Here is an 18285-nt window from a genome sequence, read left to right on the forward strand (position 1 = left end):
AAAGGAACTTTATACTGCATCTGGATAAATTATAGATCTACACAATCACTAAAGGGGAATCACAATATACAAAAAGCCAATAGCAGATAAGCTCTGAATTTTAACCTAAGTGATTCAAATTCAAGTGTCTTTATCACGAGAACATTGAAACAAACAGTGAAATGTGTCATTTGTGTCAGCAACCCAAGAGATGGAGGGAATAGTGAACATGTTCAATAAACTTAATCTAGAGTACGATACCATTACAGTACTGTGCAAAATTCTTAGGCAAATATATATATTTGCTCCACCCCGCATAGGTGCAACTTCACGGAGGCCAAACATTTTAATTCCCAATGCTATTCCTGTTCCAACGTGTCAGTCCATGGCCTCCTCTTGAGGCCACCCTCAGGGTGGAGGAGCAGCACCTCATGTCTTGGTATCCTCCACCCTGATGGCGTGACTATCAATTTCTCCCTCTGGAAAACAAATTTCCCCGCTCCATCCTATATTCCCCATTCGGACCTTTTAGTTCTTTTCACCTGCATATTACCTCCCCCTGGGTCCCTTCCCCCTTCCCCTATGGTCCACTCTCCTCTCCTATCAGATTCCTTCTCCAAACCTTGACCTTTCCCACCCACCTGGCATCACCTTTCACCTTCCAGCTAGCCTCCTTCCCCTCCCCCCAGCTTTTTCTTCTGGCATCTTCCGCCTTCCTTCTCAGTCCTGAAGATGTGCCTCCACCCGAAACTTCGACTGTTTATTCATTTCCATAGATGCTGCCTCACCTGCTGAGTTCCTCCAGCATTCTATGTGTGTTGCTATTGTTACGAGAATACACATAAAATTAAGATGTTTGCTGGCCTGGGCTAGCATCAGTGGCATCAGCAGTTGGTCTGCCACCTGCCCTCAGGGGAAGGAGAGATAAGGAACAATGGAGCAGCGTCTGGGGATGTGTAATGAAGGGATGTGGGAGGAAGAGCTGTCTGGAGCGGCTCCCCCCTTTGAACCCTGAACTGTTTGAAGTGATGGACAGGCGATACCCCAGCAGGGGGATAAAAAGGGGACAGGTTCGCTAAGACACACACACACGCCACCCGAGGTAACAAGACCCTGGAAGCGGTACGCTTCTCACGAGTGGTGAGAAGTACCGGACAACGACAAGGGTGGAAAGGTACGATCAGCGGGAACCCGGTGTGTGTCCGCCCTTGCCTGGGTGCCGGGTTCACTGCAGAGGATCGACCGCATCTGGAGGAGGGGTCACAGTCGGTGACCTCAGGTGACATCACCAAGGACCCGCCCAAAAGCTGTTTGTGAGCCATCTCGCTGGTCTGTGAGCCATCCCGCTGGTCTGTGAGTGAAGCCGTTCTGAATGATGAGTTGTTCCTATTCTATCTCTCTCTTCCCCCACGTTGTCCACCGCCATGGCAACGATTACTGCGAACTGAACTACTAAACTGGACTGAACTTTGAGTCATTTTGAAATTGGTCATTTACCCCTAGACAACGATAGAGCTTGATTGATGCTGTTATCTTAATTCTGTGCACATGTGTGTTTATCATCACTGAACTGTTGCATTTATTATCCTTTCGATTACTGTGTTGCTTGTTTCTTTAATAAAACTTTCTTAGTTCTAGTACTCCAGACTCCAACTGAGTGATCCATTTCTGCTGGTTTGGCAACCCAGTTACGGGGTACGTAACATAAGTGGGGGCTCGTCCGGGATTTTGAACGCTAAATTTGGGACGGAGTAAATTGATTGGGTTAAAATTCCCGAAAGAAAGAAAAGACAAACAGCAGAAATGGAGGTTGAGGAATTTATAAAGGCGCCGACCTTGGAGGCATTAGAGGATGCCAGGAAATCGGAATTGTTAGCTGTGGCCAAACGGGTGAATCTTGCTAAGGTGAAGTCGACAATGAGGAGAGAGGAGATACACAGAGCTATTGTAGAGCACTATGTATCTAAAGGTGTGTTTCCCCAAGGTGAGCTGGGGGAGGTGTCTGTTGAAAAACCTGCTGGAGACGCAGTACAGGTACAGCTTGAAAAACTGAGACTCGAGCATGAGTTCCGGGTACGGCAGTTAGAACACGAAGAGAGAGAGAAAGAGGTAGAAAGGCAAGAGAGAGAAAGACAGTTGGAGAGAGAAGAGAGAGAGAGGGACAGGCAGTTGGAGAGAGAGGAGAAACAGAGGGAAAGGGAATTTGAGCTGGAGAAGTTAAAGATAAGGGCCGAGCAGGGGCTCGTGCCGAACCAAGGTGGAGGGTTCCGGGCGACCCAGGAGGTTAGGCTGGTTCCCCCATTTGACGATACCGATGTGGATCGGTACTTTCTCCACTTCGAAAAAGTAGCTATAAGTCAGGACTGGCCGAGGGATAAGTGGGTTGTTTTACTTCAGAGTGTACTGAAAGGGAAAGCCCAACAAGCTTACTCCGCTTTATCCCCGGAAGATGCCCAGAAGTATGAGGTGGTGAAGGAGGCCATCCTCAGGATTTATGAGTTGGTCCCGGAGGCATACCGGCAGAGGTTCCGGAATGCGAGGAAGCGGTGGGACCGCACGTATTTGGAGTTTGCTCGTGAGATGCAAACATATTGTGAGCGTTGGTGCGCCTCGAAGGGGGTAGAGGGGGATTATGACAGACTGCTGCAGCTGATTCTGATTGAGCAGTTTAAAGGTTGTGTCCCTGAGGGTATGAGACCCTACCTCGATGAGAAAGAGGCAGCCACGTTAGCCGCAACTGCTAAGTTAGCGGATGAGTATGCGTTGACGCATAAAATGAAGGTTGCCCCGAGTAAAGGCTACCAGAAGGGTAGTCAGGACGGCGGGGGGAGTCCACCGGAAAAGTCAGAAAGTAAGCCGGGGACTAGTGAAAAGGATAAGGTAGACCGGGAGCAGCCTGGTAGGAAGTCTCCTGGGGTCGTCTGTTATAATTGTGGGAAAGTCGGACACTTTGCGTCCAGGTGCTTTGCCCCAAGGAAGGAGACGGGGAAAGGAAAAGCGGAAATTTTGAATGGCTGTATCGAGCTGTTAAGCGAACCGCTAGGGAAGGACAGGTCTGAAAAAGTCCAGGAAGGGCGCGAGAGGTTTATCTCGGCCGGACTGGTGTCAGTGAAAAAGAGGTTAAAACCAGTTCCAGTGCGGATCTGGAGAGACACGGGAGCGTGTCAGTCATTGATATTGAAGAGTGTATTAGAGTTTAGCTCAGAGACCCAGACTGGGGAGGTAGAGGTCAAAGGTGTTGGGGAAGGGACAGAGTCAGTCCCTTTGCACCAGATACATTTACAGAGCAACCTGGTCTCTGGACTAGTCACGATCGGGGTGAGGTCCGAATTACCGATGAAAGACGTGGAAGTCTTGCTCGGTAATGACATCGCCGGAGGAATCGTGTTCCCAGTCGTGAGATTGACGGGTCAGCCTGCCAGCATGGAGGCCCCGCCCGCGATGGTGAATTTGGCTGAAACATTTCTGCCAACCTTGTATGAGACAGGGTGTAGTGAGATAAGAGGTAGTGAGGGAGCTGGGACGGACGTAGCAGTAGCCAGGAAAGAATTTGTGCAGACGCAGGAGCGAGACGAGGGGCTGATGGTTTTTGCCGAGACCGCTCTCTCTGACACAGCCTTGACAAGCTATTGTGCGGAGGAGGAAGTGCTAAGGAAGAAAGGGAAATCAAGTACAGTACCCGCAGATGAGGAATGGGGGGTGGTGCAAAAGAGTTATGGGGATGAGGTTTTTAACATGGCCCACGAGGTACCCCCCGGTGGACATTTTGCGGTGCTGGAGGAAACAGTTGGTGGAATCATGAAAGAGAGTTACCGGCTGCCCAGGGGGAAAAATGTTATTGATCATGACCGACGCGAACTGAGACGGTCACCGGCTTTTGATATGCTAACAAACCTAGTCGGTGTTAGCGTGGAAATCAATGAAGCTAGGGGCCCCCTGCTAAGAGAAAAAAACCATTTTGAAAAGATTAGGATGGGATCGGTCAGATGGGAGAAGGCTATTGTTTTGGCCAGGTCTACTGATAAGGTCTCTCCCTTAATCCCCGAAGGAGTAATTAAACGACTCGCACCCATGTGTTTGATTGTCCCGAGGAAATGCAAAGAACTGGGACGTTGGGTTATGTCTGTTACAATAGGGCAGCCAAGTAAACAACACCCATATTTTTTGAGTAATTCAGTGACTAAAGGGCTGATGAACACAGAGGTGTGTATTGGCAATTTAACACGGCTGTCTGAAGCCAGCTTGATAGTGAACCTTGGGAAAAATGAATTCGGCCACACGAATGTCACTTACCTGGGAATTGTGGTGGCACAGGGGCAGCTGGCAGCGATGCAAGCTACAGTGCAGGCTATCGCTGACCTCCCAACCCCGACAGACAAGAGGGCCCTCAGAAGGCTTTTGGAGATGGTGGGGTACTGCAGGAAGTTTTGCAATAACTCTGCGGTCAATACCCGTCCCCCTCCTACTAAGCCCTTGCGAGGGAAAATTGAGTCGGAATGGGACGACCCTTGTTGTTGTGGTCCGGGACAAAACCAAATGAGAGGTTACATTGGTCGCAATTCATCAGTGTTTTTGGCCACTATGAAGTTTGCTGAGTTGGAGCCTGGTCTAAGGGATTATTAATAACACGTGTAAAAGGAACAGAAAATGTGATGACTGTCTGTCAAGGTGTTGACAGCTTCAAATTCTCTGTATTAGCTAAATAACTGTTAAAGATGTATATTGTGTATGTATCAGATAATGTAGTCATGTTTGTAATTTTTACCTCCCGGTAAAAATCCTTAAAGGGGGGAAGTGTTACGAGAATACACATAAAATTAAGATGTTTGCTGGCCTGGGCTAGCATCAGTGGCATCAGCAGTTGGTCTGCCACCTGCCCTCAGGGGAAGGAGAGATAAGGAACAATGGAGCAGCGTCTGGGGATGTGTAATGAAGGGATGTGGGAGGAAGAGCTGTCTGGAGCGGCTCCCCCCTTTGAACCCTGAACTGTTTGAAGTGATGGACAGGCGATACCCCAGCAGGGGGATAAAAAGGGGACAGGTTCGCTAAGACACACACACACGCCACCCGAGGTAACGAGACCCTGGAAGCGGTACGCTTCTCACGAGTGGTGAGAAGTACCGGACAACGACAAGGGTGGAAAGGTACGATCAGCGGGAACCCGGTGTGTGTCCGCCCTTGCCTGGGTGCCGGGTTCACTGCAGAGGATCGACCGCATCTGGAGGAGGGGTCACAGTCGGTGACCTCAGGTGACATCACCAAGGACCCGCCCAAAAGCTGTTTGTGAGCCATCTCGCCGGTCTGTGAGTGAAGCCGTTCTGAATGATGAGTTGTTCCTATTCTATCTCTCTCTTCCCCCACGTTGTCCACCGCCATGGCAACGATTACTGCGAACTGAACTACTAAACTGGACTGAACTTTGAGTCATTTTGAAATTGGTCATTTACCCCTAGACAACGATAGAGCTTGATTGATGCTGTTATCTTAATTCTGTGCACATGTGTGTTTATCATCACTGAACTGTTGCATTTATTATCCTTTCGATTACTGTGTTGCTTGTTTCTTTAATAAAACTTTCTTAGTTCTAGTACTCCAGACTCCAACTGAGTGATCCATTTCTGCTGGTTTGGCAACCCAGTTACGGGGTACGTAACACTATATATAGCTAGACTTTTGTACAGTACTGCAGTAATTTTATATATTACACTGCCACAAAAAAAAAATCAAATTTCATGACATAAATGAGTGATGATATGGGTCTCTATTGTGGACTGAGAGTGGGAAGGGGGCAGGGAGAGGGGGAATCATGGCTGGGAAAAGGGGAAGGGAGAGAGGAAGCTAGAAGCACAGGGAGATGTTCTGTAATGATCAATAAACCAATTACTTGGAATCAAAGCACCTCGTCTGGTGTCTCAGGGCTGGGTGTGTCTGCACCTGTGCCAAACCCCCACCCACACCCCAGCACTACCCCTCTGCCACACCCCTCCTGCGGCGCTCAAATCTTGCCATTCACAACATCATTTGTTCCCGCCAGATTTACAAACTTGGTCTCCACTCCACGTTGACAAACACAGTACTGTGTAAAAGTCTTAGGCACCCTAGCAATTCATATGTGGCTACGATTTTTGCATAGTACTGTATATCAAAGAATAAATATAGCTTACTAATTTCTTATTATAATTAAATACAAGAAATACAACAATTATCCTATCATTGATTTCAGGAGCAACAATTTTATCCCTAAAAGTTGTACGAAGTTGGGATGACTTACATTGCTTGTAAATTTAGATATTTTAGCAATATTCTTGAATTGGGGTGTCTCACAGTAGTTAATGCTGTGACCCTTAGATGACTCGTGGTCCTTCTTGTACCCAATCTGAAAAAGTTATCAATAAAATAGTCAATTAATAGGAATATAAAGTAGTGATTGGTTAGTTACATTGAAATACATTTCCCATTTCCAAGAAAATAAACAAAATACAATACTCTGTAAAAGTCTTAGACACCCTAGCTATATACAGTATGTGTGCCTAAGACCTTTGCACAGTACTGTACCCTGTAACTTAAATAAACACATATTTTGGGATGACAATATTTCAAATATCAAGTATCCAAAGCCTTTGTATAAATTTGGCAAGTAACCTAAGTTCTCTTGAGCTTAACATTAATTGGACAATCATATGTGCTGTTAAGACAAAGTAAATGATAGAGAGTACTTTCTTCCAGTTTTCCCTCTAATAATGTATCTTCCTCTGAGTTCCTGACCAACCTCAGACGCTTTGCCAGCTGATGATTCTCCAGCCAATTTGGCTGAATGTTTTTGGCAGTGGTATTGCTGAGTTTTCAATAGAATCATGAGCCAGTTGGCATGGATACAGGCCCTGCAGTTCACTGGGTCCATAGAGACCATCAAGACCCCACTTACGCTAATCTTACACTAAGCTCATTTTAGTTTCCTCACATTCCTCTCAGAACCACTGCCACTCCACACCCTCTCCCTCCCCCGTCCTGAACAGCACCCCCACATGCCCCCCCTCCCCAACCCTGATGCTATCACTCTCCTGCACACAAGGAACAATCTGCATTCCCAATTAACCTACCAACCAGCACCTCTTTGGGACGTGAGAAGAAAATGACATCGAGGCTAGTATCAGCTGATGAGGGGAATTTGATCGGACTTGACCAACTGTACGATTTACATTTGGTTACTAATCTGTACATTTTCATGTTTTATAGTTGGCCTCCCCAGCATCCAGGACATCTTCAAGGAGTGATGCCTCAAAAAGGTGGTATCCATCATTATGGTCCCCTATCACCCAGGACATGTGTAATTACAGTTTTTATTGTTATGTATTGCAATGTATCGCTGCTGCATAACAACAAATTTCATGACATATGCCGGTGATATCAAACCAGATTAGGAAATGATTTCATGTTATCACTGATAAATTCTTAGTTGGTTACAGGGAGAAGATGGGAGAATGGAATTTAAAAAAAATCTAAATCAGCCATGATCAAATGGTGGAACAGATCGATGGGTCAGTTGTCCGAATGCTGTTCCTTTATTTTTCAGTCTTATGTAAAACATTTATAGACCAATGTTGATCTGTTGACATAATTTCCTCGTCAAAAACAGGGTCAATCCTAAAGCTGCTGTAATCACTGAGGCAACTTAGATGCTGCAACTTCCTTTGCTTTGTAGACGATTCTTGGGTGGAGCAACCTTCTGGAACCCAAATTTTCCATAGGTACACTTTTCTAGACCTAGTACTTAAATGCAGTGCTCCCAACCAAATTCTATCCTGACCTTCGAGATCAGGTAGAACCAGGAGTTCCAAACCATCATCAATAGAGCAGTATTTGCATCAACTAAATTACTAAATTCATGTTAAATCTTATTGTGTATTCCTGAGATAAAGACATAACATGGCCCTTTATTGCAGAAATATATCACCAGTAAGTCTGGTACAACCTCTGTCATTAGTAAGACTGGAAAGGCATCAGCTACAAATATAGATCATCGGGTGGAAATCCATTCATACCGGACACTAATATTTTTAATTACCTCACAACAAATCAATAAAACTGTGAACAGTCTTCCTTTGAGAACAATGAATTTTATGAAAATTTACAGTTATGACTCCTTGCCGATAGGTATAAAAATACACAAGCAATTAAGTTCCTTTACCTCACTGACAAGCTTGTTAACTTCCTGGGCACGTTTCATGGTTAAGTTCTCTTCAGCTGTCATTGTGTGGTATTGAGCTGATCCTTTCATCTGTGTAAGGTCTTTCTTGTATTTTATCTGCAATCGGGAAGAAATTGTCTCTTAAACAATGTCTTAATCATGTATCATCCTTTCAGCATCATGTTTCTTTAACGACAACAATTAACCATGTATTTACATCCTTGTACTCATTCGTCTTAAAAAACTCCCTCAAAGACTACTTTCCACATGTCATCTTTCCCTCTATTAAAGAATGAGAATGAAGGGCAAAGGTTCAAAGTTTGGAACACAACTAAGTTTTCAGAATAAAAAGATCAATGATTGTTTGTCAGGGTCAAGGTTATGACAATCAAAAGCTTAAAGATTTTAAGAAAGAAGATGTTACACAGCTCTCAGGTCTTGGTCATGAATGAATTAGATTAGGGGACTGGTATGTGTCTACATTTCAAGCTGACGGGAAAGCATACCGAAGAAAGACATAATATGCGATAATGTGCTTGACATGCAAGGAAAAAATTGACGGGGATAATAACCATGGTGATATCAGCTGTAAATTGCAGAACATAAAAATATACTGTATCTTGAACTCAGCAGGTCAGACAGTATCCATGGAGAGGAAAACTTGTTTATGAAAAGGAAAACTGCTGCAAAGCAACAACTTTGACAACATATGTCAGTGATATTGATTTGATACTGAATAAAGGATGGAGGTCTCAGCCGAGAACAACGACATTTTATTCCTCCCCATAGATTCTGCCTGACCTGCTGAGTTCCTCCAGCATTTTGTGTGTGTTACTCTGCATTTCCAGCAGTGGCAGAATCTCTTGTGTGACTGTATCATGAATCAGGAAGGCAAAAGGTACATTTTAAGAAGGGCAAAAATTTTATTTTGAGTTTTGCAATGAGAAATGATACTTTAATATCTTTAACACTAGGAAGATGAGGGAAAGCAGGTAATAAATGACACCCTTGTCACAACAATATCAATAAAACAAATGTAGATAAAGCATTGGTGGTGGAGTGGAGATACGTCTCTACCAAAAGAGGTGTAAGCTGCTCCTTCCCTCTGCTAGCCTTCAGGTCACCCTTGGATAAGGGAAGCACCTGCTAAGCCCCCATATCATGATCAGGGTCACATGAAGCCACGGGAGCAGGTGGTGGATGTTCACAAGTCCTGGTTGTGTAACCACCAAACCAGGCAGACAGTCTCTGAAGAGTATTGATAATGACTAGGGTTACCCGTATTGTAAAGACACTGCCCAGAAGAATTTAACAAATCTCATCACCCACAGATGAGAGAGCAGACTGATGAATTAACCTTCCTGTAGGTCACTGGCTAGCAGAGGGAAGAAGTGCCTTACACTTCCTTTGCTGGAGATGTATCTCCACCCCAGCACACAAGTACATTATTACTTATATATAAAATAGCTATATTTGGAATAAAGTTATGCATATTCATTTTGGAGATATTCACTTCCGTAGAAAAATCGGCCAGTAACAATCATGGTCAAATCATAAACATGAGAAAGTTTGTAGATGCTGGAAATCCAAAGCAACACACACAAAATGCTGGAGGAACTCAGCAGGTCAAGCAGCATCTATGGAAGTGAATAGATAATCAATATTTTGGGGCGAGATCCTTCTTCAGGACCAAGGTGGAAGGGGAAAGACGCCAGAATAAAAAGGTGGAGGGGAGGGGAAGGAGGCTAGCTGGAAGATGATAGGTGAAGCCATGTGGGTGGAAAAAGACAAGGTCTGGGAGAAAAAGGAAAATTCATGATCACCTACATCATACGATACAGGACATAGTGAGATAATGATTAACACATGAGCGTGAATTGAAGATTTCCAAGTCAAGAATCAATCACTAGCTACAGGAAGGTTAATTTATCAGTCTGCTCTCTTATCTGTGGGTGATGAGATTTGTTAAATTGTTACAAAAAATGGGGAAACAAGGGGTTCTAATCCAGAGATCACCGTCCACCACCTGCTCCCATGGATTCACGTGACCCTGACTGGGGAGCCAAGCAGGTGCTACACCTTGCCAAAGGGTGACCTACTGGCTAGCAGAGGGAAGAAGTGCCTTACACTTCCTTTGCTGGAGATGTATCTCCACCCCAGCACACAAGTACATTATTACTTATATATAAAATAGCTATATTTGGAATAAAGTTATGCATATTCATTTTGGAGACAACATGAAATCAAAATGTTGCTTAACATAACAAATTTTAATCAAATTATTGAGAATTTCTGGAAGTTTGAAACCTGATTTAGTAATTGGAACCCGCTTGACATCAGAAGAAACAGGGTGATTGAAATTAGGGTAATGGTACATTCACATGCCTGAAATTCTCAGTGACAGATTATGCTGCCTCTCAGGGAATTTTCAACAACAAGGCACAAAACTGTGTCCAGTTCTGGCTGGGCCATGTATAGACTGTCCGTGGACACAATAAGAAGAAGAGGGAATTTCACATCTCTGGGATATAGTCTTTGCAGGGAAGAACAAACTGCAATACTGCAGCCACATACAGTACTGTGCAAAAGTCTTGGGCACATATATCTAGCTAGGGTGCCTAAAACTTTTGCACAGTACTGTAATAATTTTATGTATTGCACTATATTGCTCTTGCAAAAAAACACAAATTTCATGACATATGTGAGTGATGATAAACTTAATTCTGATATGGGTCTCCATTGTGGACTGAGAGTGAGAAGGGGGTAGGGAGAGGGGAATCATGGTTGGGAAAAGGGGAAGGGAGAGAGGAGGGAGCAGGAAGCACCAGAGAGACATTCTGTAATGATCAATAAACCAATTGTTTGAAATCAACTGACCCTGCCTGGGGTCACAGTGCTGGGTGTGCCTGCACCCAAGCCATACCCTGCCCCTGGCACTCCTTCCCTGCCAACTGTGCCACACCCTCCCGCGGTGCTCCACCCTCGCCATTCCCAACATGCTTTGCTCCTCCCAGATGTACAAATTCACTCCCCACTCCACCTTGACAAATACAGTACTGTGCAAAAGTCTTGGGCACCCTAGCTATATATATGTGCCTAAAACTTTGGCATAATACAGTAATCTAGTATTGGGCTTGTTCTTACTTTTCAGAGAGGATACAGAAACTTGATCAAGTAAGAATTCTCACTGTGCTCAGGGAAGCACCCTGGCATTACCTATGCTATCGTGGCTCACTTTGGAAACTGGGTATAGATAAACATAGCACAAGTTCACTTCGCTTCATTCTGAGCATCTGTCTTATCAGAAGCCCTCCGTTCGTCAGGGTCAACCATGGATCTTGTGTCCCAACTGTCTACATGATACGCAAGCCAGGACAGTACAATATGGAGAGCAAGTTATTGCCATGTAGCAGGGTTCCCCCTCTCCACACCGCTGATGAATCAAAAGGAATGGCAGAGACTGATACAATTAGGAACTAGCAGCATCGCTTAGGTTACCAGTCTGCGTTGAACTCAACATAGGACTGCCTTAGGGTTTAAACCTCAGGGTTTACTCCCAAAGCCTTCCCCATGAGTGGGTATAACTGCAAGGCAGTGGAGGTCCAAGACCAGAGTTCTCCTTCTCCTAGATGAGCTGCCAACCATGGCTGACGAGCCCCGTCTGCCCAAAGTGACTGGTTTTAAGATGCCAGTAACCTACCCTTGTCCCTTCTCTTGTCAGTAGAACCAGCTCCACCTGGCTTAGTAGCTAAGCTACACGTGAAGGCCAGGAGCTGGACTTGGTTGTCAGAGGCTTTTTGAAACATATGCAATTGGGAACATTTAATAGATAGTGAGAGCTCATCCCCACGACCTTCCATGCTATAACAACCTTAAGGAGATTGTCATATAGTACACCAGTTTCTTGAAAACAATCTAATTCTGGAATATTTCATGTTTTGCTTAACAATTGTATTGCAATGAAACTCTTGTTTTTCCCAATCAAATACTCACGTCACTTGCAAGATCATTGGCTCTCTTGGCACTATAGTATGCTGGTGTGATCATTGCAGGGAAACTCCCTTTCCCCTTCACGTCCTCAAACTCAGCAGAGAACTCCGGCTGTCAAAGAAAGGAGAAGCAAATTGTAAGTCAACCCATATTGACAATTACATTTAAAGACCAGATATTCTGATATATCACTGACACACACCTATAACAGTAATAAAAACTCATCAAATTTAGCACATCTAAAAAAAACATATTTCTGACTTAAGCCTCAATATTCATTAACTTAAATATGCAAATTATCTAAATTAAAACCCAGACTATTTGCTTCAAATTTGTTATCCAAGAACTGAGATCACACTGGAGGGTTCTTGATTTTTCTTTGGTTTATTTCTGGTTTACTTCGTTTGATTTTATTATTATCATTGTTTGACTAAACAGGTACTTTTGGTCATTAAAACAAAATGCCAATGCACTAACTAGCTTTTTTTCCAGCTGAAGTTATAACAACAAAATAAAATAGCAGCACCTTCAAAATTATCAGTTGTTTCCACTCTTTGATCAATTCATTGCATTTCTACCTGAATAACGCAGCCATTTAACTGACCAGTGAATCCTATTTTGTGCCCATGAACAAACAGAATTGGTCAGCAGTCTCTGCACAATATCCACATTTGGAAAGCCACATTCTTTAATAATAAAAATCCGTGGTGCAAAGAGACTTGGCAGACCTCTAAAGAGTAACTTGCAGGTGGCAGAGAAAGCAAACACTATGTTAGCATTCATTTCGAGAGGACTAGAATATAAAAGCAAGGATGCCATGCTGGGGCTTTATAAGGCACTGATGAGGCCTCACTTGATGTACTGAGAGCTGTTTTTGGCCCCCTATCTAAGAAAGGATGGAGGGGGTTCAAAGGAGGTTCACAAGGATTATTCCACGAACAAGAGGGTTATCCTGTCAGGAGGGTTTGATGGCTTTGGGCCTGTACTTGCTGGAATTTAGAAGAATGAGGGGAAATCTCATTGAAAACTATCGAATGTTGAAAGACCTAGATAGAATGGACGTGGAGAGGATGTTTCCTATAGTGGGGGAATCGAGGACCAGAGGGCACAGCCTCAGAATATAGGGATGTCCATTTAGAACAGAGATGAAGAGGAATTTCTTTAGCCAGAGGGTTGTGAATCTGTGGAATCTGATGTGGAGGCTATGTCACTGTGTGTATTTAAGGTGGAGGTTGGCAGGTTCATGATTAGTCAGAACATGAAAGGTTACAGGAAGAAGGCAAGGGAAAATGGATCAGCCATGGTGAAATGGCAGAGCAGACTGAATGGGCTGAAAGGCCTAATTCTGCTCCTATGCCTATGGTCTTTTAAAAAAAAGCATAGTTAATATGGTAAAGTATATTACCACAAAACATTAACAATGTGAACAAAAATAATTAAAAGGGAAAATTCAACGCTACAGATGATTTAATGACTTGCCTTGCCTTGAGGTAATATATTAAAAATTACAAGACCTGGTGCATATGATTTTTCATCCCATTCAAATGTGAATACAGTAGTCACAATCTTTTTCCTAGGGTAGGCTAATAACTAGAGGGAATAGGTTTCAGGTGATGGAGAAAAGATTTAACAGGGATCTGAGATCAACTTTTTCCACACAGAGTGTGGTGAGTTTCTGGAATGAGCGGCGAGAGGAAGATGTAAATTTCAGTATGGTGCTCAGACCACATTTAGACGGGTACATGGAGAGACTTAAAGGGATATGGGCCGAATGTTGGGAAAACAGTTCTAGCGCAAGCAGACAACTTGGTTGACATGGCCACTGTGTGCTGTAGGCCTGCACAACTCTATGACAAGCAGCTGACATCAGCATTTTTAATGTGCAATTGTTTGTGGGGAGATTTCCAAAACAAAAGGCAGGCATCAATAATCAATCAAAGTTTGTTCCTGTGACGGGTTACTCCCCCATTTGAAATACCTGATATCACCACCTTCCTTTGCCTGATACCAGGGGCAAGTTATAATTAGGAAATTTGACACTCTCAATATTGTGGAATCAGAGGGAATTCCAGCTGCTTCTGGGAAGTTTCAATTTTAATTTTAATTTCTAAAGGAATATACATTTTGGTCACTGTCACAGCTTTACGAGGCTGTTTAACTGGTGGTGCACATTTGAATATTGGAGAATGTAGCAGCCCAACTCCTGCTTCACTCTTCAAAGTCCATGTGGACATGAGCAATTAAAATGGGTAACAGGGTCAGTGTTTACTTCATATATTAAAATAAATGTTCCCTTTCAGTCAGCTACCAGCTAAACCTAAAACATGCGTAACTTAACATTCGGATAGAAGTATTTCATGTATCCACTATGGATCCCCAACTCTCCCTCACACATACTACCTCCATCAAGGAGCCTCAGTAAGGCTGAATTAGTACTTCCTTGTCCTGAAAAATAGCCATGCAGATATCTTCTGCATTAAAAACTAATTAGAAATAAATGGTCTGGAACAGAAGATTGTAATTCTGTAAAGATTTCTAACTTCTGCACCAACGGAATGAATCAAAGAAGTCAGAAAGGTGGCGGAGGCCAGGTACCTCCCGTTCATTTGTCTTGCCACTGGGTGTAGAACGATACCTGGTTATACTAAGCTGAGGGGCAAACACACTTTACATCTAGTCCATCAGCTCTTCTCAACCATGGAACAACGGGTATAATAACCCAATATGAAAAGGAAAGTGGTTTGAGATTCATTTCTTCATGTAAATTATTGTTACTGTTTACAATTGCTATATATTTTTAATTTATTATCTTTTAACCTTTTACTATTTTAATCCATGTGTTTTGATTACACTCAATGGCCACTTTTATTAGGTACACCTGTGCACCTGCTCGATTAAACAGATATCTAATCAGCCAATCGTGTGACAGCAACTCATTGCATAAAAGCATGCAGACATGGTCAAGAGGTTCAGTTGTTGGTGGGACCAAACATCAGAATGGGGAAGAAATTTGATCTAAGTGACTTGACTGTGGAATGATCGCTGGTGCTAGATGGGGTGGTTTGATTATCTTAGAATATGTGATCACCTGGGATTTTCATGCACAACAGTCTCTAGAGTTTACAGAGAATGGTGCATAAAACAAAATAAAATCAGTAAGTGGCAGTTCTGTCAGGGAAACGGCTTTGTTAATAAGAGATGTCAGAGAAGAAAGGCTAGACTGGTTCAAGGTGACAGGAAGGCAACGGCGATTTAAATAACCACATATTACAACAGTGGTGTGCAGAAGAGCATCCATGAATACACAACATGTTGAACCTTGAAGTGGTTAGTCTACAGCAGCAGAAGACAACAAACCTACCCTCAGTGGCCACTTTATCAGGTTCAGCAGATACCAAATGAAGTAGCCACTAAGTGTGTGTTTGACAAATACAGCTAATCTTTAATCTTTGAATATTTTATTTAAATAACTTTGCTCTCTACATTTCACCGGATAGCAATGAGAACGTGACTTAAACCAGAGCTCCAGAAGTTTATAGTAACCATGAGGACAGTTGGGGGATATGGACAGAATTGAGCAAAGCTTTTCACTGGTGCAGGTTGAATATAGAAAGGCTGATTAATTTCATCGGGTATTTGTTGCACAGGAATGGCACTGGTAAAATAGTAAACAGAATTCAAGTCCCACTAAGGTAGGATGTGAAGCATAAAAATGTTCATGTTAAATTTCAATCTAAATATATTAGCACTTCCTTAAGACTCTGCGGAGAATCAGCATGACATCTAATACTCTGACAAATCTATAGATGTGTAGTGAAGAGTATATTGACTGGTTGCATCACACCCTGGTATGAAAACATCAAAGCTCTTGAACGGAAAATCTTACAAAAGGTAGTGGATTCAGCCCAGTACATCATGGGTTAAGCCCTCCTCACCAATGAGCACACCTACATGAAACACTGTTATAGGAAAACAGCATCCATCATCAGAGACCGCACCACCCAGGTCATTCTCTCTTCTCCAACGAGAGAAAATCTGCAGATGCTGGAAATCTGAGCAACACACACAAAATGCTGGAGGAACTCAGCAGGCCAGGCAGCGTGAATGGAAAAAAGTATAGTGGGCGTTTTGGCCCGCTGAGTTCCTCTAGCATTGTGTTTGCCATGCTCTCTTCTCACTGTTGCCATCAAGAGCTTCAGGACTTTATCACCAGGTTCAAGAACAGCTCCTACCTCTCAACCATCAGGCTCTTGAATAAAAGGGGATGACTACATTCACTTGCCCCATCATTGAGACGTTCCTACAACTAATCATCTCACTTTAAGGACTCTTTAACTCATTAACTCATGACCTCGTTACTTATTGTGGTGAATCTGTGGAATTTGTTGCCATAGGCGTCTGTGGAGGCCTAATCATCAGGTATATTTAAGACAGAGGTTGCTAGATTCTTGATTAGTCAGACCATGAAGGAATACGAGGAGAAGGCAGGAAATTAGGGCTGAGAGGGAAAATGGATCAGCCATGTTGAAATTGCAAAGCAGTCTTGATGGGCCAAATGGCCTAATCTGCCTCCTATATCCTAAAGTCTTATGGTCTTATTTACATCAGCATTTACACGGTTTGTTGTTTTCTGCACTCTGGTTGATCTTTCATTAATCCAGTTATAGTTACTATTCTATAGATTTGTTGAGTATGCCCACAAGAAAAAGAAGTGAGGTTAAATATGGTGACATATATATACTTAGATAATGAAATTTACTTTGAACTTTGAACTATTGATTGACTTTCATTCTGTGTTATTAGCTGGTCAATTAGGAAATTCACTTTTATTAATATCAGTCAAATCATTCAGATGATCAGGAAAATATTGAGGAGAGGGATGTTTGTGCATCAACATAATCTTTTGTTGCCCAACCAACCTGTGTGTACTTCAGTGAATTCTCTCTTTTCATGGCCACTTCAGCACCTGCTGCTTGGTTCCATTGTTTTTCAATGTCCTTCTCGTATTCTTCATTATGTTGAAACTGGGATGTAAAATTTAAAAAGAAAATGAAAAGTATCTAATGTTGACTTAAATAAAAACAGAAAATGTTAGAATCACTCAGCAGGTCAGGAAACACATGCGGGCATGAATATTTCAGCAACCATCTTTCACCAGTTTTCCATGATTGTTTTGTTCTAATTCTGACCCCTTCACTATAAAAATCTCATATCCTTGGTCTTTGAAACATTAACTATGATTATTAATCATTCTCTGAAATTATATTTCAGAGGTGTGCTTGCTTACAGCATAAGAATCCAAAATAAAATTATTTAGATTCAGCTGGCTACAAATTTGATTATAACACGGAGTCAATTCTCGTGTAGTGTCTGCCACACATGATTGAGTAAATTGGCAATATAGAACATAGAACATTGAACATTACAACTGATTACAGGCTATTCAGCCCACTAAATTCTACCAACCTTTTAACCAAGTCTAAGATCAATCTAACTCTTCCCTCGTACATAGCTCAACAATTTTTCTATCATCCATGTGCCTAACTATGAGCTTCTTAAATGCCCTTAATGTATATGCCTCGACCACCATCCCATGGCAGGGCGTTCCATGCACCCACAACTCTCTGTGTAAAAAAACTTACATCTCAAATCCCCCCCAATACTTTCCTCCAATCATCTTAAAATTATGTCCCCTGGTATTAGCCATTTCTACTCTGGGAAAAAGTCTCTGGCTGTCCACTCAATCTCTGCTTCTTATCATTTTATATGCTATATAAATGCACAGAATTAGTCTGCCAGACTCTCTAGTCATTTAGTCTGTGACTCAGTGGTTAGCCACAGCATCTCTTCCAACCTCACTGCCCTGAAAGTGAGCTTGGCTAACCGAGACTCTGGTTTATGACAGCTCTCCAGTTAATGGAAGAGGTAACCGCAGGGCACTTTGCAAAGGTCAATTGTGGTTGCTACTTCCACTACAAACTCTACCTCATGTAAAATAAGTTTTAATTAGCCTTTTGGTGAGAACCATTCAAAGGTCCTTTCTGCACTTCCGGTTTCCAGCTCGCAGCCAGGAAACATTGACCAGGTGGGTGCAAACTGCAGTTAGCTACAGTCTGGGAAATGGCCTG

The 18285-nt window shown here is 42.9% G+C and overlaps 1 protein-coding gene across 2 annotated transcripts in view; it reads right to left on the reverse strand.

Annotated features, from left to right (window-relative positions):
- The window catches only part of nrap (nebulin-related anchoring protein), a 119342-nt gene that overhangs the window by 90749 nt on the left and 10308 nt on the right, over positions 1-18285 (reverse strand). For both annotated transcript variants that reach the window (XM_063071983.1, XM_063071982.1), the window contains exons 7-10: positions 17077-17181; positions 12161-12268; positions 8168-8284; positions 6251-6355 (exon numbers count right to left, since the gene is read on the reverse strand). In XM_063071983.1, the coding sequence (XP_062928053.1) occupies positions 6251-6355; positions 8168-8284; positions 12161-12268; positions 17077-17181 (435 nt within the window). The remainder of the gene's footprint in view (positions 1-6250; positions 6356-8167; positions 8285-12160; positions 12269-17076; positions 17182-18285) is intronic.

This window comes from Mobula hypostoma, chromosome 19, assembly GCF_963921235.1.
Source record: "Mobula hypostoma chromosome 19, sMobHyp1.1, whole genome shotgun sequence".
Classification (NCBI taxonomy): domain Eukaryota; kingdom Metazoa; phylum Chordata; class Chondrichthyes; order Myliobatiformes; family Myliobatidae; genus Mobula; species Mobula hypostoma.